General features: G+C 44.6%; 1 protein-coding gene across 11 annotated transcripts in view; it reads left to right on the top strand.

The window, feature by feature from the left end:
• The window catches only part of PPFIA1 (PTPRF interacting protein alpha 1), a 117608-nt gene that overhangs the window by 40832 nt on the left and 56176 nt on the right, over nucleotides 1-20600 (top strand). For 10 of the 11 annotated variants that reach the window (XM_008015793.3, XM_073009018.1, XM_073008990.1 and 7 more), the window contains exons 3-10: nucleotides 11334-11435; nucleotides 11779-11943; nucleotides 12451-12525; nucleotides 13216-13317; nucleotides 13559-13780; nucleotides 16823-16969; nucleotides 18628-18762; nucleotides 20094-20177. In XM_008015793.3, the coding sequence (XP_008013984.1) occupies nucleotides 11334-11435; nucleotides 11779-11943; nucleotides 12451-12525; nucleotides 13216-13317; nucleotides 13559-13780; nucleotides 16823-16969; nucleotides 18628-18762; nucleotides 20094-20177 (1032 nt within the window). Of the gene's footprint in view, nucleotides 1-11333; nucleotides 11436-11778; nucleotides 11944-12450; nucleotides 12526-13215; nucleotides 13318-13558; nucleotides 13781-16822; nucleotides 16970-18627; nucleotides 18763-19646; nucleotides 19722-20093; nucleotides 20178-20600 lie in introns of all 11 variants that reach the window. The other variant, XM_008015641.3, reaches the window with a different exon arrangement.

Here is a 20600-nt window from a genome sequence, read left to right as displayed (position 1 = left end):
AGGAAAGTCACAGAGTCTGATTAGTTTCGGAAAACATAGAGAATGGATCAGAGTGGAGAAAGATTAGAGGCAGGGATGAGTTAGGCAGCTTTTGTAGTAGACTATGGAGACACAGTGGCCTGGATGAAGGAAGCTGGGGTGAGGAGGTAGAGGAGTGGGCAGTTCTAGAAGATATGTGTGTGAGGGCGAATTAGGGGTCCTCAGCAAGTGGTTACTGTGGAAGAGGAGGCGATGTGATGTCTCGGTGTCTGACTTGGACAACTGGATGCTGATGTCCACTGAGTGAAGGCTTATGAGGATTTGGGAATTGGGGCAGGAAGAAGATGATGAGCTCAGTGTGGAGAAAGGTTTTTGAACCTCCAAGATAACTTGCCAGTAATCTCAGCACTTCGGGATGTGGAGGCAGGAGGATCACTTGAGCCCAGGAGTTTGAGGCCAGCCTGGACAACATGACAAACCCCATCTCTCCAGAAAATTAGGTGGGCATGGTGGCGCGTGCCGGTGGTCCCAGATAATTGGGAGATTGAGGCAGGACAATCACCTGAGCCTAGGAAGTCGAGGTTTCAGTGAGCCATGATTGCCCCACTGCACTCCAGCCTGGGTGAGAGAGTGACGCCCTGTCTCAAATAGAAATTTTAAAAAGGGCAGTTGGGCATTTGCCTAGAGTAGGTGATTGAAGCCGTGGACACAGGCTGGATCAGGCAGGCACACTGCATGGGGCGAGCAGCAGACCTGGAATGTGGAACCCCAGGAGCAGCAGCGTTCTGTGACTAGTCAGAGAGGAAACCGGGTGAGGTGAATGGATGGGGGTGAACAGTCAGAGGCTACCCAGTAGGTGAGGACTGGAGCTGGCCTTTGGGTTGAACAGAGGAGAGGTGGTGAGTGCCATGCAAGCAGCAGGCGCTGGAGACAGTTGCAGTGGCGAGTGAGGGGCAGGAAACAGAACTGAGGACCGACAGATGCAGGCTGGAGACATGTTTCTGAACAAGTTACGTGTCCATGTGGACACCGTGTATTCTGATCATGTCCTTGGGTTTAGCATTGTTTAGAAAGACGAAAAGAGAAAGGAAGATTGATCTTTTTTGTTTTTAATGCTAAGCAATACAGACTTAAAAATTAAAACAAAAAAAAGTAAATTATCTTACTTCCAACCCTCATTCCCAACCATAGTGGGTAACCAGCATCAGCAGCTTGGTGTGTTTCTTTCTAGATTTTATCTTATGTATACTTGAAAAATACATAAAAGCATGTGCTTGCTTTTAACCACGTAGGATCATACGGAAATGCGGTTCTATACTGTGTTTTTTTAACTCAGTATTTGGTCACTAAATACTAAGTATGGGCATACATTTTTTCAGCATATATTTCTTAAAGAGAAACTGACAGGGAAAATAAATAAGATATTGTATTAGTCCGTTCTCACACTGCTATGAAGAAATGCCAAGACTGGGTAATTCATAAAGGAAAGGATTAATTGACTCGCCGTTCCACATGGCTGGGGAGGCCTCAGGAAAGTTACAGTCATGGGGGAAGGCAAAGGATAAGCAGGTCCCTTTTTCACCCAGCGGCAGGACGGAGTGCATGCGAGCAGGGGAAATGCTAGACTCTTATAAAGTCATCAGATCTCGTGAGACTCATTCACTATCACGAGAACAGCACATGAGGGAACCGCCCTCATGATCCAATTACCTCCACCTGGTCCTGCCCTTGACCCATGGGGATTAGGGGGTTATAATTCAAGGTGAGACTTTGGGTGGGTTCACAGCCATATCAGATACAGTGGAACCTTAAAATGTTTATGTAATCTGTTACATGCAAATAATGTCCAGTGATTGAAAAGCCAGTGCTACTTCAGTCACAGTGGCTTTGAATTTATGGTTAGAATTCAGTGAGATGATGAGACCAAATTTTCATAAAATTTATAAAAGTGTGAAGTTTGTGGTCTTCTTTTCTAGTGTCTTCCTGTCCCCCTTCTATCACTAGGAGTGGTCCACCCTTCCATCTTATCTATGGACTGATGGGCAGATAGATATAGATGTTTATTAGCATACTTTTTTTTAATCATGGCACCAGAGTTTCAAAACATGATTTGCTCATTCATTTTAATATATAAACTTCCAATTTTCTTTATTTCAAATTTGACATACTTTTAAACCTAGACTGAGGCGAGTAGCTTCTACTGCCTGAAGATCACAGTGTGAGCTCTGCATGCCGGTTTCTCAGGTCCTTGTGTCCGTTTATTAGACCTCTCTTCGACTGAGAAGACACAGGCTTTGCCTCCTGTGAAGTCCTTTTTTTCTGGGTGTTTTTTTTTTTGTTTTTTTTTTTTGTGTGTGTGTGGTAAAATACATGTAAGGTAAAAATTACATCTTAACCATTTTTAAGCGCCCAGTTCATGGCATTAAGTATAATCACATTGTTGTGCAACCATTACCACCATGCATTTCCAGAACTTTCTCATCTTCCCAAACTGAAACTCCATCCCCATTAAACACCAACTCCCTGTCTCACCCTCCCCACCCAGCATTGTCCAAACACCTACCATTCTGTTTTCTGTCTCTCTGAGTTTGACTGCTCTAGAGACCTCGTATAAGTGGAATCCTACAGTATTCTCCCTTTTCGTGACTGGCTTATTTCACTCAGCCCAGCATCCGCAAGGTTCACCCGTATTGTATTATGTGTCAGAATTTCCTTCCTTTTTAAAAAATTTTTATGTATTTATTTATTTTTGAGACGGAGTTTCGCTCTCGTTGCCCAGGCTGGAGTGCAATGGTGCAATCTTGGCTCACTGCAGCCTCTGCCTCCCAGGTTCAAGTGATTCTCATGCCTCAGCCTCCCAAATAGCTGGGATTAAGGCATGCACCACCATGCCTGGCTAAGTTTTGTATTTTTAGTAGAGATGAGGTTTTGCCATTTTGGCCAGGCTGGTCTTGAACTCCTTGCCTCAAGTAATCTGCCTGTTTTGGCCTCCCAATGTGCTGGGATTGCGGGCATGAGCCACCGTGTGCCACTGTGCCCTGCCAATTTCCCTTCCTTTTTATGGCTGAATAATATTTCACTGAGTGAAGTTTTATTTCATTTTCAGCAAAAGGTTAGTGAAATATTGAAAAGTAATTAAAAAGCAAAGCAGAACTATTGAAGGAGATTATAGAGAATAAGAGATGTGGAATTGTAACATGTTATGGCCAAGTAAAGAAAACGGGAAGAGGAAAGGGTAAGGGGCAGGGCCCAGGCACCCCTGTGAGGGTGGGGACCATGAGCCTCTGCTACCCCTTTCCCACTGGTGATGGGGGCTACTTTGAGCCATCGGAATGACAGGAAGAGAAAAGGTGGATTGCTTTTGGCAATAAATGTCACATCTGATCCATAGGACTTAACTTGAAATTGACCTGATTGTGGCTTTTGAGTAATAATGTCTGGTCTATATAATATGAACCTATTATCCAGATCTAAACCTTTTGTCCAGAAATGATAAACATCATCATTATCAGGCATTATGTGAAACTAAGTTCTTTAACTGATTTTAGTGTTATTTTCTGTCTTCTCAATCCTAGATAATGTCAGATAGAAATACATATTGGCATTCTTCTGACTTATTATTTTAAATGAAAATATTCCAGTAATTATTGCATCTATTCTGTTTCAGAAAATACTTGACACTTTAATTATTAAATAGAATGTCACTTTAAACTAGTGGTATATTTGACATAAACTTAACTTTTTTTTTCCTAAATAGGAAAAAATGTACACTGACAATTAGATTCCTGTGATGTAATAAGGTAGATCATTTATTGCACATATTTGGGGTTCCTACCTTTTTTTTCTGCAATAATAATACAAGCAGTGCATATAGGAACATGCTTTTGAGATCTTAAACTTCGGAATTTCCTGTCTAATGTTTACCTAAACTCCTAAGTTTAAATTTGCTTTGATATATTTTCAGTTGTTGGATTCTTCTGAGCAGAGAGAAAGGTTTTTTCTTTGAGTGGAATAATCATCAACATCTATAAATTTGTTTTCTACTGTAGCCATAGTAGTATACCACAGAATAGTTTTGGTAGTTGAATATATTGGGAATACTTACATTTAACCAAAATAATAGGAATTATCTGTATCTTTGGTTTTAGAGACAAATCTAAAATCTGGAAATTGAATGAAGATAGTTTGGGGCTCTTAGGAAAACCTTAGGGAAACTGTATGAAAGAGAAAAAGGCTTGCTGCTGGTGCTGGAAGAGTGACAACGTGCTGGGGGTTTGTGCGGGAGTGAAGGTGGGGCCAGGTGGGAGCCTTCCTATTTCTGGAGGGTTGGTCTGTGCGTGATGTGCAGTAGTAACTCAGGCTGCATGGTTCTTGCACCATCTGAGTTGTGAAGTGCTCTTCCTCCACTTCCAGGTCCTCCTGGTTATGAGGACTTAGGCTCTGACTAGGTCTCTTATTTAAAGGTGACGAAATTTGTTCATAATAGACTTTAAAAATAAAAGGCCGATATTCCACCTTCCTGGGACTGACAGTCCTGGGACCCTGCCACCTTGTCAGGATCCTGCATCTCCTCTTCTGTTCCATGATTACCCTCCCAGCCCTGCCAGCCTTTCAGCTCCCTTGCCTCTTCCACTTCATTGCGCTTACCTGGCAGAGACCACCCCATTCAGTCTGTTCTCCACGCCCATTCACCTCCACGGACCCGCAGAGGCCCTGAGTGCGCCAGCATCCCTGTTAGCACATCCTGCCCTCTTTCTTCAACCCATCCTCTCCTCTAGACGCCATTTCATACCTTCTCCCCTCCTGTCTTCCCCAAATGCAGATGCAGAATGATGACATTGTGTTTGTTTTTTCTCTGTGAAATTGGAAGAAATCAGAAAAGAACTTCCACCAACTCCCACCTCATCTCTGGATCTGCACCCCACGTAGTCTGCCCTCTTTCCCTTTACTGCGGGTGATCTGTGTGCCCCAGAAAATGTCAGCCTCTCCTCTTAGTCGCTGGACTTACCTGCTTCCAGTTGGAGTCTTATCAGTTGCCACCTCCCCCCTGGATTCTTGCCCTCACTATGCAGATGTCTGTCTCATCCTGCAAAGGTCTTCCTTGACCTCATATCTTCTCCAGCCACTGCACTGTTTTCCTTCCCCTTTACTGCAGAGTTCCTTGGAAGAATTTTCTGTACTCCCTGCTTTACTTCCACTCTTCCCATTCTCTTTGAACTCAGTCTAGTGAGAGTTTTGACTCGCCACTGCAGCATGCTGCAGCTGTCACAGTCACCATTGATCTCCTTCCAGCAAGTCCAGCCAGCGAGCATCAGCCGGCTCATTTGATCCACCAGCATCAGTGAATACAGTTGATCATCCTCCTGGAAATAAGGATCTTCAAAGATCTTGAAGGGTTTCCTGGTTTTCCTCCTCCTCTCTGGTTGCTCCTACCCTCTTTTGCTGATGCCCCTCAATGAGACTGTGGGGGCTTGATCCCCATCTCTTCTCATCCTCCACCCAGGGCCTCACTGAATGCATGGAACAAAATGATTATCCCCATTTGCAATCTCTGCAACACACCCAAGAACTTCAGACTGTGAACTGCACTCGATTGTCTAATAACCATCTCAAATGTAGCACGTCCAAACCCAAACTTTGACATCTTCCCTTCGAAACGTACTCTTACCGTAGGCACTCTGTCTCAGGAACCAATGACTCCATCATTCACTTGCTCCCTCCAGAATCCGTGGAGGCATCCTCGGGCCTTTCTTTCTCTGTGATCTTTGACCTGTCAGGAACTCCTGCTGGCTCTGCGGTGAGCAGGTCCAGAGTCCCTGCTTCTCACCACCTGCGGTGCTCCCACCCTGGTCTACTGCGTAATTACAGTCATTTCTTACCCATCTCCGCGCTTCTGGCCTCGCCTTCTCACAGGCTGTTCTGAACACAGCATCCAGGGGAAATCCTTTGAAAACTGGTGAAGGGCACAGCTCATGAGAATTCTTACTTAGGCTCCTTCTTTTCTCAAATACTGATCTTAGTTCAGACCCTCATTTTTCCCTGGGATTATTGCAGTGAACTCACCCAGTGACCTTTCCTTGCTCCAACAAACCCATTTCGAGCACATCCCTTATGCTAATGACTGACTGAGACTTTAACAGTTTTGCCCCATTTTCTGTTCAGGGTCCTCAAAGTCTGTAGATGAGGCAATTTCTGTAGCCTTCAACATGAAATCCAGGTTTCGTGCTGTGTGCTGTGGTCTCTGAAGGGCTGCCCACTTCTGACCTCACCTGCTTCCTCCGTACACGCTGCCCATGCCCCAGCCCTGCCGAAGCCCTCGCTTATCAGATACCTTCCTGCTTTTGTGAAAGAGGCTCTCACTGGCTCTACAGCTTGTTCTGAATTCAGCTCAATTCAAGTGCTATGTCCTTCAGCAAACCTTCCGAGAAGCACTCCCACTTCCCATCATGGATGGTTTCTGTTCAGATCCTGCAGTATCCTGGGCACTTCTCACCCAGAGCACTTGCTGCTCTGAGGTTCCTACCAGCTTGTCTGTCTGTTCTTTAAAGCATTCTGAGGAGTGGACAGGCCTTGTTTCTCTGTTGCTGCAGCAGCCAGTCTGGACGAGATATGCACTATTTCTTGAATGAACTGTAATGTCCGATTGAGGTGGAAGCACTCACTTGTGCTTTGATGCATCTCCCCTCCAAACACAGCAGTGAAAAGGTACAATTTAAGTAGAGAAATAAACCCAAAAGCATAGCCAGCCCCCGAAGCAAGAGAAATACCCTTCAGTACACAAACAGACGAGAAACCTAGCATAGTCAGCATGAATTGACTAGATTTCACTGGCCACTGAGCTGCAAGCTTGAAGCAGGCAGTGTCAGTAGGAACCTAGGGTTTTTACAAGGGTAAGGGTAACAGGGACTAAAGTATTAAGTGGAATTAGAACTAGATGTAGCTTTTATTTATTTATTTATTTTTGAGACAGGGTCTCGTCACCTGGGCTGGAGTACAGTGGTACGCTCACAGCTCACTGCAGCGTCAACCTGCTGGGCTCAAGCAGTCCTCCTGTCTCAGCCTCCTGAGTAGCCGGCTCTATGCTACTGGGTCTACACATGGTGTGTGCTAATTTTTTATGTTTTGTGGAGTTGGGGTCTCACTATGTTGCCCAAGCTGGTCTTGAACTCCTGGGCTCAAGCAGGAATTTGGCTTCCCAAAGTGCTGGGATTATAGGCAAGAGCCACCATGCCTGGCCTTAGATAGTTTTTGAAGCTGGAGTTAGATAAGATTTCCCCATCTAAGGCAATTCTCTGCTATAGAGATTGGGGCTGTATTGGCAGTTGTGGTCCTAGGAAGGTAGAACGCAAGGCCTGGGATGAGTCCTGCTGTTCCATGATTCTCTGCCAGGGTCTGCACTGTCAGTGACATAACCACGTGACAGAAGCCTGCACCACCATGGAAAACCTAGTTCTGGACTGAGGCCTTGGAAGGCTCGGAGGCAACCACAGAACACTAGTGCTATGGGACTGAGGCCTTGGAAGGCTCAGAGGCAACCACAGAACACTGGTGCTATGGGACTGAAGCCTTGGAAGGCTCGGAGGCAACCACAGAACACTGGTGCTATGGGCTGAATACTTCTGTGTCCCCCGCTCTGCCAAAGTCACGTGCTCAAGTCCCACTCTCTAGTTTCACTGTATTAGAAGGTAGAGCCCTTGGGAGGGGATTTGGTCATCAGGGTGGACTCCTTGTGAATGGAGTAATGTGCTTAGAAGAGACCCCATAGAGATCCCTGGTCCCTTCTGTCTTGTGAGGTCACCAAGCTGGGAGTTGGGCCCTCACCAGACACCGAATCTGCTGATGCCTTGCTCTTGAACTTCCAGCCTTGAGAACTGTGAAAAATGAATTTCTATTGTTTTAAGCCACTCAGGTAATGGGAGTTTGTTATAGTAGCCTGAATGGACTGAGCCACTAGACAGGGAGGAGAACGCCAGCAACAGAAAACCTTCTGTCACGATGAGCCTGAAACCCAACATCAAACTTTTTACCACGATGAGCTTGAGACCCCAATTCCTCTATACTCTAATACACATCCTCACAGAGTTGATGCCTTACAGAGCTGTGCATTTACTGCATCAGAAATTTAAGGACAGACAGTCTGGCAAAAACTGTCAAAATGAGTATGTTTAAGATGCTTAAAAACATAAATTAGCATCCATGAAAACAAGAAATTTTCCAAAAGGAAACAAGAGCAAGAAGATGTGACCCAAAAATAAAGGAAGAAAAAAAAGGAAGAACTTGAAATCTAGTAAATGAAAAGGATATTAGCCAGGATGATAGACTCTGTACTGGACATAGTCAAAGATAAAATTAGTGGATTGGCAGTTACTTCACAAAATTGACCCAGACAACAGGGACAAGGTGGAGGGGCACAGTGATAAAATTCAAGGTCCTGTATTCAGGCAAGCCTGGAGGCAACTCTTTACTTTGACTTGACAGTTATGTGCCACAATAATGGCTATTTATTTATTTATTTGAGACAGAGTTTTGCTCTTGTTGCCCAGGCTGAAGTGCAATGGTACGATCTCGGCCCACCAGAACCTCTGTCTCCTGGGTTCAAGCGATTCTCCTGTCTCAGCGTCCTGAGTAGCTGGGATTACAGGCATGCACTACCACTTCCATCTAATTTTGTATTTTTAGTAGAGACGGAGTTTTTCTGTGTTGGTCAAACTGGGCTCGAACTCCCAACCTCAGGTGATCTGCCCACCTCAGCCTTCCAAAGTGTTGGGATTACAGGCGTGAGCCACCGTGCCTGGCCTAATAATGGCTTTTTAACTGAAGCTAGTTTGAGTCTGTTTACTTTTTGCCTGCAAGAGGAATAATCTTTTCTCATGTACAAACCCCTTCATAAGATGACACTGTTTCATTAAAGTTAGGCATTAGATGATCTGACAGTCAGCTAGAGTTAATTATCAGAGAAGATGTAAATCAGGGCATTTGATATGATTAATATTGGCACATAAAGAAGAAATCTCTGAAACTTAAGACAAGGAGAACAAACTTGATGGGAGGATGTGGACAGGAGACCGGTTTGCTTAGCGGCCTATCTCCACCCTCCTCCTGCACACCGCCCAGCCGAGGAGCCCACTTCCAGGAGACCCGTCTGCTCAGCGGCCTATCCCCACCCTCCTCCCTCAAGCTGCCAAGCCCAGGAGCCCGCTTCTGAATGCTCCGTTCGATCTCTGAAGAGGTTTCAACACTTGACAGGATCCTTATCAGGTTTTAAGACACATTTGGGTGATCTTTATTAGTATTGTTGAAATTTCTTTGTGTTTGCAAGTATGCATTGAAATACTGAATTGGGCCGGGCGCAGTGGCTCGCGCTTGTAATCCCAGCACTTGGGGAGGCCGAGGTGGACGGATCACGAGGTCAGGAGATCGAGACCATCCTGGCTAACACCTCTACTAAAAATACAAAGAATTAGCTGGGCCTGGTGGCAGGCGCCTGTAGTCCCAGCTACTTAGGAGGCTGAGGCAGGAGAATGGCGTGAATTTGGGAGGCGGAGCTTGCAGTGAGCCAAGATTGCACCCCTGCACTCTGGCCTGGGAGACAGAGCGAGACTCTGTCTCAAAAAAAAAAAAAAAAAAAACCTGAATTGAAGAGCTATTCATGTTCTTTAGCTAATTTTATGGTCTTAGGAGCAGCCTTGTCTCCAAAACTCACAGTGTAATATATTTATAATATTTATATATATATTTAATTGCAACAAACTATACTAACATAAAACTTGCCAGCTTCACCAGTTCAGTGAATGCTAGATTCATGTAGTGAAATGTGCTTGTGTCCCCTCCCCACCCCTGCCGTGTTCAGCCTCTGCTGTTACTCCCCAGCCAGGCGCAGCTTTGGGTGTGTCCACAGTCACCCTGCTGCTCTCTTCCACTCTCTCTGACCACACTCAGTTTTGAACCCCACAAATGTTTCTTTTGTCTTCAGCAATGCCCTGGGATAATTAGGAACCAATTCAGTGAAATTGTGGCTAATTCTAAAAACAGTTTCTGAAGTCATTTTAGGAGATTTGTTCCCACCCTGGAGGGCTCCTGCAGCAAGAATTCTCCAGCTCTCCCTGCAGACTGCCCAGCTGCAGTCCAGTCTGTGTCTCCATTAAACCCACACCTCCAGTTGCCTCCACTGCTGTTAGGTTTAAAGAGTGCCCTCAGGTTTGTTTAAACATCACCAAACTCGTTTCTCCCTGAATGACGCCCCTGGTCTTATGGTAGCAGCCAGGGCCCTCTCAGCTTGTCACTCCAGCCCTGCAACCACCGCCTCCCAGAGCCAGGGCACAGCTGATCAGGACCCCTGGTATTAGCCCGCCACACTCAAAGTTGAGCCTCCATTCCAGAGTGGAGGCTGGACGGAGGTAGGAAGGCCCCCGCCCATGACTGCACTAGCCAGGATGTGGCATCAGCGGCACGTAGCTGGGGCGTGGTGGAGCGGGGGAGAGGGCACTGCGTCATCAGCTACAGCAGTCTGGAATGGAGTTGCTGCCTCACTGGCCTGGAAAGGGGAGGCAGGGAGCAGTCTTGGTTCAAATGCAGCAGACTCTGGCCTTTCTTACTGAATTTTTGGTTGTTTGCTGTGAACCCTTAGAATGATCTCCAGCGTCTTTGAATAGTTGTTTTCTTACAGGGTTCACCTGTTTTCCTTGGGAGCAAGCAGGTCAGTGGAGTTTCTTGTGCTGTCATGCTGGAAGTTGATTCCCCCACAGTAGGGATTCTTGCAGAAGAAATATTACTTTAGAAGAGAGGCTGGGCACAGTGGCTCAAGCCTGTGGTCTCAGCTACTTGGGAGGCCGAGGCAGGAGGATCACTTGAGCTTGGGAGGTCAAAGCTGCAGTGAGCCGTGGTCACACCATGCACTCTCGCCTGGGTGACACAGTGAGGCCCTGTCTCAGAAAGAAAAAGGAAGATAAGGAGGCTAGGACAGGGGTGGTGGCCTTCTAGGCCTTCTTTCCCCTCTCTCCAGCAACTCCAGATCACATATCTGTGAGTCATTTAAAACTGTCTTCATTCAGTTCACGCCAGGATGCTGTTCAGGAAAATGTGTTGAACTTCTCTGGCTGCTGAGAAGGTGGACTTGGATTCCCCTTCTTTGCCTGCCGTCCTTGTGCCAGGGCCCAGGGATGGAAGAAAGTCAGATGGTCTATCAGTGTTGTGATTTGTTAGGGAGTCTGTGGTCTTAGGCCAGTCCATTGACACCCTCTTTCTCGGGAGGATCACAGAGATCTCTTCCCCATAACTTGCAATGAGATTGCCTTTGTGCGAGGACTGTGAAAGGGTCTTTCTTATTTATTTAATTTTGTTTTGTGATTTTCTAGGAGTTTGCGGCACTTACTAAGGAACTCAATGTATGCAGGGAACAGCTTCTTGAAAGGGAAGAAGAAATTGCTGAACTGAAAGCAGAAAGGAATAACACCAGGGTGAGTGTGACCTTTCTGTTCACCGTCTGCCCCTGGAGCCACTGTCAGGAGGAGGGGTGCTGTCTCAGAACAAAAGGACGACCCACTCTGTCCGGCCTGAAACACTTTTCATACCTTTTCCCACTGAGCAGACTGTGATTAGTCAGCATGATCACACATTAATGACTTGAAATTTGTGATGAGAATTTATGATATTTTAATACAATTGAGGGGAATTTGTCTTTCTGCTGAATTGAAGGGACTTCATTTTAGCATGAGACTGTAAAGGAATTATTTGCCCTAGATTCAATCATGAAATTAAAAGTGCTCTTTAACGAGTCTTTATTTTGGCCTTTTATTTCAGCTGCTGTTAGAGCATTTGGAATGCCTTGTCTCCAGGCATGAGCGGTCTCTTAGGATGACCGTGGTGAAGAGACAAGCGCAGTCTCCAGCAGGCGTGTCCAGCGAAGTGGAAGTGCTGAAAGCACTGAAGTCCTTATTTGAACACCACAAAGCTCTGGATGAAAAGGTGCCGTCAGCCACATAAGTCTTGTTGTGCACATACCGTGTATTAGGCCAGCTTTGCAAATGGTGGTGTAACTTTTATTTTTTGAAGCTTCTTGAACTCTTGGAAATAACTTCTCTAAGAAGACAGGGTTTTGTAGGTTTAAAAAGTACTAATTGGCATAAATGTCTTAAAATTACTAATATATATTGATTTGCTGTTACAGATTGGGTAGTGTTAGGTTGTTGCAAAAGTAATTGTGGGATCTGCTATTACTTTTAATGGCAAACCCTGCAATTACTTTTGCAACAACCTAGTATTTCAGGGGAAGATTTGTTTTTCTCAAACTTAATTTAGAGCCATTAACAAGTTTTCGTGACACTAAGATCAAGGACAGACATTAATGGTATTTTATTATGTTATATTACACTAATATATACATTAAGTGTATATATTACACTTAACTGTGTATTAAGAATAAAATAAACAGTATACACACATACACACAAACTCAACCCCTTTTATTTTCAGGTGAGAGAGCGATTACGAGTAGCACTTGAAAGATGTAGTTTGTTAGAAGAGGAATTAGGTGCCACACACAAAGAGGTAAGCTTGAGATTTCATCATCAGTTGAACTGGGAGGTTTTTATTTTTATCCTTTAATTATTAAAAGAAGCATAAGGCCAGGCGCAGTGGCTCACGCCTGTCATCCCAGCACTTTGGGAGGCCAAGGCGAGTGGATCATCTGATGTCAGGAGTTCGAGACCAGCCTGACCAACATGGTGAAACCCCATCTCTACTAAAAATACAAAATTAGCCGGGAGTGGTGGCATGTTCCTTTAGTCCCAGCTACTCGGGAGGCTGAGACATGAGAATCGCTTGAGCCCAGGAGGTGGAGGTTGCAGTGAGCTGAGATTGTGCCACTGCCCTCCAGCCTGGGCGACAGAGCGAGACTCTTATCTCAAAAAAAAAAAAAAAAAAAAAAGTAAAAGAAGTGTAAAGACTGTAGTTGTGCGTACCACATGTTATTCATCTTCCCGATTGAGGACCAACCTATCTGGGTCATTTTAAGGACTAGAAAACTATGGTTACCTAAGGACTCATTTGGCCAGTGGATAATAAATTCCGTCTTTAATGATCTGGTTATTTTCGGATTGGATAGCATTGCCATATGCTTTCTCTTTTATACTATATTAAGCAGTTTATAGTTGTGTTTTTCCAAAAGGAGTTTTGCTATCTTTACTTATTTCTCTTACGTAAGATATTTTACACTCATATTCAATTTTTTGGTTTCAGCTAATGATTCTTAAAGAACAGAATAGTCAGAAAAAAACACTAACAGATGGAGTGCTGGACATAAACCATGAACAAGAAAATACACCAAGCACGAACGGAAAGGCAAGTCTGTAGGCTTTCTCGTCATTCTGTTTGATTTCATTTGTCCCCAGCATGTGTCGGGTTATGTGGAAAATGGTTGCTAAAGTGCCAGCTTAGAGCTGAAGTGGTCATGAAAATTGTGTAATCCGACAGATTGCATAAGTCAGTTTTGATTTTAGCTGTTTCCTGGAAGTATTTTTATTTTATAGCTCACCAAACAAGGGTATTTAGGGTTTTGTTTTGTTTTTTTTTCCCCTATCAGAGATCTTCTGATGGTTCTTTAAGCCATGAGGAAGACCTTGCTAAAGTAATTGAGCTCCAAGAAATCATAAGTAAGCAGTCAAGGGAACAGAGCCAAATGAAAGAACGCCTGGCTTCCCTCTCCAGTCACGTGTCAGAGCTGGAAGAGGATCTGGACACTGCTAGAAAAGATCTCATCAAATCTGAAGAAATGAACACAAAATTGCAACGAGATGTCCGTGAAGTGAGCAATAACAAAAATTACAGGCTTGTCATGAAGTTGAATGTTTGGGAGGTTTCAGTTAAATGATTTTTTTTCTCCTTTTGTCCCTTGCTCTCCCAATTACTTTCAACCTTTGGATTATTATATAAGTTATATTGAAAAAGAAAGAGTGCTGTGAAACTGCGATAAGATACCTCCCCATTTTTGTTGTGAAATCTCCTGTCCCTGAGCGCTTCAAAACAGAGGACAACTAGTACCACTGACTGATGTGGCCATGGAGTGGACGCCACACCAGCCCCTCCTACCTGTGCTGCTTTAATATTCTTTAATGTCCTTGTTTGTAGATTCTTCATCTGTGCAATTTCTAGGCTGTCTTAATTTGTTCTTATGTTCAGATTGCCTTCTGTTGCACACATGCTTAGCAAGCAGACGTTGATCCTGGCTGTGCTAGTTCACGTAGGGCGATGTGACTATAGTCTGTTAACTGTGGGAAGGGTCGTTGCTGGCGGTCTTCTCGTTTTCTGACCTGCTCCTTCAAGGAACTCGTGGCATTGAATATTGATGGTCAGACAAATAATCAAGAGTGGAATTTGCTTCTACGTGGGTCATCAGGATCGTATAGTAAAAATATGTCGCAGTATACTCATTGCTGACAAATATTTCTGCCATTGTAACTATGAGAAACTATTTGATCATGGAACAGTGAGGCTGAGTCCTTTCTCAGGTGCCCTTCCTGTCACTTTCTAACCTGCGCTTTGTCCCTTGTCAGGCGCCTCAACCGTGGAACGTCTGCTTTTCAGTTTGATAGTTTGGCATGAGTAATTCATGTAGGAATTCACCACAGGAAGAGCATTTGCATGTGCTGTGTCACCTGCTAGGTTCTATTCTTTGGCTATAGCGGGAGATTATGTGGCAGAGATTAACATGCCGAGAATTTTGAAATTCTTTTAAGACCTATCACTTTTATTTTTGATTTTTTATTTTAAGTTTGGGGTACATGCTTAGGTCTGTTACGTAGGTAAACTTGTGTCCTGGGGGTTTGTTGTACAGATTATTTCATCATCCAGGTACCAAGCCTAGTACCCATTCGTTATTTTTCCTGATCCTCTTCTTCCTCCTACCCTCCACCCTTCGATAGGCCCCAGTGTGTGTTGTTCCCCTCTGTGCGTCCCTGTGTTCTCATCATTTAGCTCCCACTTATAAGTGAGAACATGAGGTATGTTGTTTTTCTGTTCCTGTGTTTGCTAAAGATAGTGGCCGCCAGCTCCATCCATGTCTCTGCAAAGGACATGATCTCATTCTGTTTTATGGCTTCATAGTATTCCATGGTGTATATGTACCACATTTTCCTGATCCAGTCCACTATTGATGGGCATTTAGGTTGATTCCATGTCTTTGCTATTGTGACTAGTGCTACAGTGAACATACACATACATGTGTCTATATAATAGAACGATTTATATTCCTTTGGGTATATACCCAGTAATGAGATTTCTGGGTTGGTATTTCCATCTTTAGGTCTTTGAGGAATCTCCACACTGTCTTCCACAATGGTTGAACTAATTTACACTCCCGCCAACAGTAGGAAAACATTCCTTTCTCTCCACAACCTCACCAGCAGCTGTTATTGACTTTTCCATAATAGCCTTTCTGACTGGTGTGAGATCCTGTGTCATTGTGGTTTTGATTTGCCTTTCTCTAATCAGTGATGTTGAGCTTTTTTCCCCTATCACTTTTAGTAGTCACTTTTAATAGTTATCACTTTGCTAACTTTAGTCATTTTATAAATAGGGAACAACTTGAAAATAGTGAATTCTGGGGGTGGAGGACAGGTATTTCACAAGCAAAAAGTTCTGGTCCTAGCCTTAAGTGTTTGATACTGTTTAGTAATCATCTTGTAGACTTCAGGTAGTTGCGTCCAATTAAATTGAACTTGTACTTCTGTTTCCACTTGTCAATATGCCTGAATCTTGTAATTGTATGAGATTTCATCTAACCCTTATCCTAGAAAGTGAGACTTGTATCTCACTACTGTATCCATTGAGAGAGGCCACACCCTGTCCTGTGTAAGACCATTTGTAGCGTGAGGCAGACATAGACTGCGTCTTCTTTGAGGACACTTTCACCTCCTTGAAAAATATTTAGATATTTGAGTGTATATATTTTTATAATATTATGTAGAAATGGGAAAGCTTGGTCAACTGAGTGGCTAGACATAGTATTAAGAGAGACAACTCTTTGTTAATCGTATAGGTGAATATTTATGATATTTGAGGTAGTTACATTTTCATTCACATTTGAGAAAATTGAGGTCGTCTTTAATTTTGAGGACACTATTTTTTTTTTTTTTTTTTTTGAGACAGGATCTCTCTCTGTTACCCAGGCTGGAGTGCAGTGGTGCCATCATAGCTCACTGCAGCCTTGAACTGCTGGCCTCGAGCAATCCTCCTGCCTCAGCCTCCCAAGTACCTGGGACTACAGGGGCATGCCACCATGCGTGGCTAATTTTTGTTTCTTTAAAATTTTTTTGGCCAGGGATGCTGGCTCACGTCTGTAATCCTAACACTTTGGGAGGCCAAAGGAAGGCCAAGGAGGATCTCTTGAGCCCAGAAATTCAAGACCAGCCTGAGCGACATAGTAAGACCTCTATCTCTACAAAAAATTAAAAATTAGTCGGATATAGTGGTATGCGCTTGTAGTCCCAGCTACTGGGAAGATTGAGGTGGAAGGATCCCTTGAGCCTGGGAAGTCAAGGCTGTGGTGAGCCCTGATTGCACCACAGCATTCCAGCCTAGGTGATAGAGGGAGACTGTGTCTCAAAAAATAAAATACAATATTTTTGTAGAGACAAGGTCTTGAACTCCTGGCCTCAAGCCATCCTCCCATCTTAGCATCCCAAAGTACTGTGATTATAGGAGTGAGCTGCTGTATCTGGCCTGAAGATGCTAATTTTTAATTTGATTGGAAATTTGGGATTTAGTTCAGTTTTTTTCTCTCTTAAGTATCTTAATGTGTAATCTGTTAATTACGTACTTTTTTGTCCCTTCTGAAATACTAATTTAGGCCATGGCCCAAAAGGAAGACATGGAAGAGAGAATCACTACTCTTGAAAAACGCTACCTCGCTGCACAGCGTGAAGCCACATCTGTGCATGACCTCAATGATAAACTTGAAAATGAAATTGCAAATAAAGATTCTATGCATCGACAGGTAATGGATTTTATCGATCTTTGTCTGGCTTCAGTTAATTATTAATGAAATTAAAGACCCTTTTTCTCTCACTTTCATGTAGGAAATCAAGTCCAAATATCAAGTTTTTATGACCTTAGAATATTATGTTCAAGATATGTGGGAGTTCCTTCAGTTTACAGGTTTTGATAACGTAGGATTTGATTTAACCATTTTGTCCTCAATTTTTCTTTTGTTGTAATTGAAAGTTAATCTATTGCTTTTTAGCATTTTTACCAAAGGAGGAGAGAGTGGCAAAGAACTTCAAGGCAACTGGCTATTTGTTACTAAGTGGGAGCACTATGATAAATGAATAGTATGAGAAATAAAGTCTTGGTCAGACGCAGTGGCTCATGCCTGTCATTCTAACACTTTGGGAAGCTGAGGCGGGAAGATCACTTGAGCCCAGAAATGTGAGAACAGTCTGGTCAACATAGCAAGACCCTGTCTCTACAGAAAATTAAAAAAATAAATAATTAGCTCGGCATGGTGGAATGTGCCTTTAGCCCTAGCTACTCAGGAGGCTAAGGAGGGAGGATGACTTGAGCCCTGGAGTTCAAGGCTTCACTGTGCTATGATTGTGCCACTGGACTCCAGCCTGGGCCACGGAACAAGACCCCGTGTCTAAAATAAAAAATGCGACTGGGCGCGGTGGCTCACGCCTGTAATCCCAGCACTTTGGGAGGCCAAGGCAGGCGGATCATGAGGTCAGAAGTTTGAGACCAGCCTGACTAACATGGTGAAACCCTGTCTCTACTAAAAATAGAAAAATTAGCTGGGCGTAGTGATGCACATCTGTAATCCCAGCTGCTGCTCAGGAGGCTGAGGCAGGAGAATCGCTTGAACCTGAGAGGCAGAGATTGCAGTGAGTCAGGATTGCGCCACTGCACTCCAGCCTGGGCGACACAGCTAGACTCCGTCTCAAAAAAAAAAAAAGGCAATGAAGTCTATAGTAAGAAATTTGTGTCTCCTGTGGTTTCGTTAAACCATACTTACTCTAGTAAGAGTATCACGGTACTCCAGCCTGGGTGACAGAGCGAGACTCTGTCTTTAAACAAAAAACAAAAAGTTTCTTAGAAGTTATTTAGGAAGAGCAAATACTTTGGCAAGAGGTGTTTTGCACATTGAAACGAAGCCCAGGAAAGTGGGCATGTACTCCAGGCAACAGGAAAATTTGACCCAGGCCAGGCACAGTGGCACACACGTGTAATCCCACCACTTTGGGAGGCTGAGGCAGTTGGATCACTTGAGGTTAGGAGTTCACGACCAGCCTGGCCAACATGCCAAAGCCCTGTCTCTACTAAAAATACAAAAATTAGCCAGGTGTGGTGGCACATGCCTGTAATTGCGGCTACTCAGGAGGCTGAGGCAGGAGAATTGCTTGAACTCGGGAGGTGGAAGTTGCAGTGAGCCGAGATTGTGCCACTGCACTCCAGCCTGGGTGACAAAGCAAGACTATCTCAAAACACACACACACACACACACACACACAAACCTGACCCAGAAGCAACCCCCATCACTGTAGCTCTTCCATCATGACTCTCTTAGTCTGTATCTACATTTCAGTTTGTTTCAATCTGTTAAAAACTGATACAGCTAGAAGATTTGCTGCATTTTGATGCTTTGCTCTCATTTTATAGACTGAAGATAAAAACCGCCAGTTACAGGAGCGCTTGGAATTGGCAGAGCAAAAGCTGCAACAGACACTGAGGAAGGCAGAGACACTCCCTGAGGTGGAGGCAGAGCTGGCCCAGAGGGTGGCAGCGCTTTCCAAGGTAGTGCCATGAGCTTTGTTCTGGTTCGGCTGCCAGGCCTGTGACTGTGCCTTGCCTGTGTACCTTGTTTGTCACTGTTCTTATTACATCAGCACCTAAATCCATGGAAGAGCACAGATTTGGTTTGAGTGCTCTTTCATCTGAGATTGGAACACTTCGTAAATGCCAGACATGATCCTTTTATCCTGAAGTCTCCCTTGGTGTTGTGAGCTGTATACTATTTGTCCACAGCATGTGTGATCTGAGAGTTACTGCTTCTTAAAATTGTTTTGGTCACCAGCTTAAGCATAGGATAGAAGCCTCTGTAAAAGAAGGTAGTTTTTCTCAGAAATAGGAAGATGCCATTCTTTTAAAAACACCATCGAGATACATTCTTAATAAACACATTTTTAAGTAATTTTATTATTTTGAAATTACTTAAAAATGTGTTTTTAAGTAATATTTATTCATTTGTCCAACAACTGTTGACTAGGCATGTGCAAGGCACAGTCCCTCCAAGTTCTCACCATTCATGAGGGAAGCAGCTAAAGAGGTAAATGCTGTCATAGGTCCTGGGACCAGCGAGAATCCAGCGAGCACATCACCGGGCAAACACCCAGCCTCTGGGGCATGGGGAGCCCAGCACTGCAGTGCCAGGCAGGCAAGCAGCAGGAGCCGAGGCCGCTGTCCGTCATCCTGAGTCTCCTGGCTCAAGCTTTTCAAGCTGCTGGGGAGGGCATCCTTCTGGACCATTCAGATGGTTTTAGGGCCTACAGATCTGTTCCTTCTAGCAAGTTTGTTGCTAACAGCTTAAGAGAACCTTTCCTCCCACTCCATGATCTGCTTTTAAAGTCTCAATTTCTTTTCTCCCCTGTTATCTTTCCTGTCCCTTGTCGGCTATGTAGTCTGACCTTTTGTCTTCTGGGAGCTCTGCTGCTAAGGAAGCTAAACTGTTGGAACTTACTTCCAAGCTTAGGAAGGTAGAACGGGTGCACTGCTCCTTGCTTGTGCTTGCTGCTGCTTTCTGCTTTCCATGCTGACTAACCAGAAGCAGTCTAAGGATGGGGGAATCACAACTCCATTGAGATTGGGCATAGGGGTTGGGGGGAAACACCCAGTCAGTCACCAGCAGCAGCCATGCTTCAGAATCACCAACACAAGAGGGCTAGCCACCTCCCAGCCCAGCACGTGAAGCCCCGTAAGCTGTGTTGATGGATGAGTAAATGCTTTCCGTTTAGTATGGCGGAGGAGTCCACGCAGAGCATGTCCTGCCTGTTGCCACTGCAGTAGTATGCAGCATGTTGTTAATGAAGTGTAAGGATGAGGTAAGCTGATGCTATTTCTGCTGACAGGCTGAAGAGAGACACGGCAACATTGAAGAAAGGTTACGGCAGATGGAAGCACAGTTGGAGGAGAAGAATCAAGAACTGCAGCGGGTGAGCATGCAGCCCTGAGGGCGGGGGCGCTGAGTGGGTGCTGCAAGGGCATTGCTCGGGCTGTGGGGAGCTCGGGGCCTCCCACCCCTGACTGAGATATTGGTCCTCCAGCTCAGTTCTGGTCATGTGCATTTGTTTTGTGCCCTCATCTGTGAGTCGCCTGCTAATGTGTACATCCCACACAGTAGCAGTTTTCAGTCAGTGTTGGGAGCCGCAGAAGAAATTTGAGATCATAGGCAGTGCTTCAGGGGGGTGGATTAGATCCCCACGTCCAAAAATGCTTCTTGCTTGTCTAGTGGCCTATGAGGGGAATTGTTCTAGGTACCTGTGGTACCGGCGTGGGTAGAGGCAGGCCCATTGTCCTGGATGACTAGTCCACTTGCCTAGGATATGGCACTGAATTCCCAAATGCAGGTCAGAGGC

This window comes from Chlorocebus sabaeus, chromosome 1 (genome assembly GCF_047675955.1).
Source record: "Chlorocebus sabaeus isolate Y175 chromosome 1, mChlSab1.0.hap1, whole genome shotgun sequence".
Taxonomy (NCBI): Eukaryota; Metazoa; Chordata; class Mammalia; order Primates; family Cercopithecidae; genus Chlorocebus; species Chlorocebus sabaeus.
Note: the sequence above shows the minus strand (reverse complement) of the source record. Positions and strands in the feature narration are given on the sequence as shown.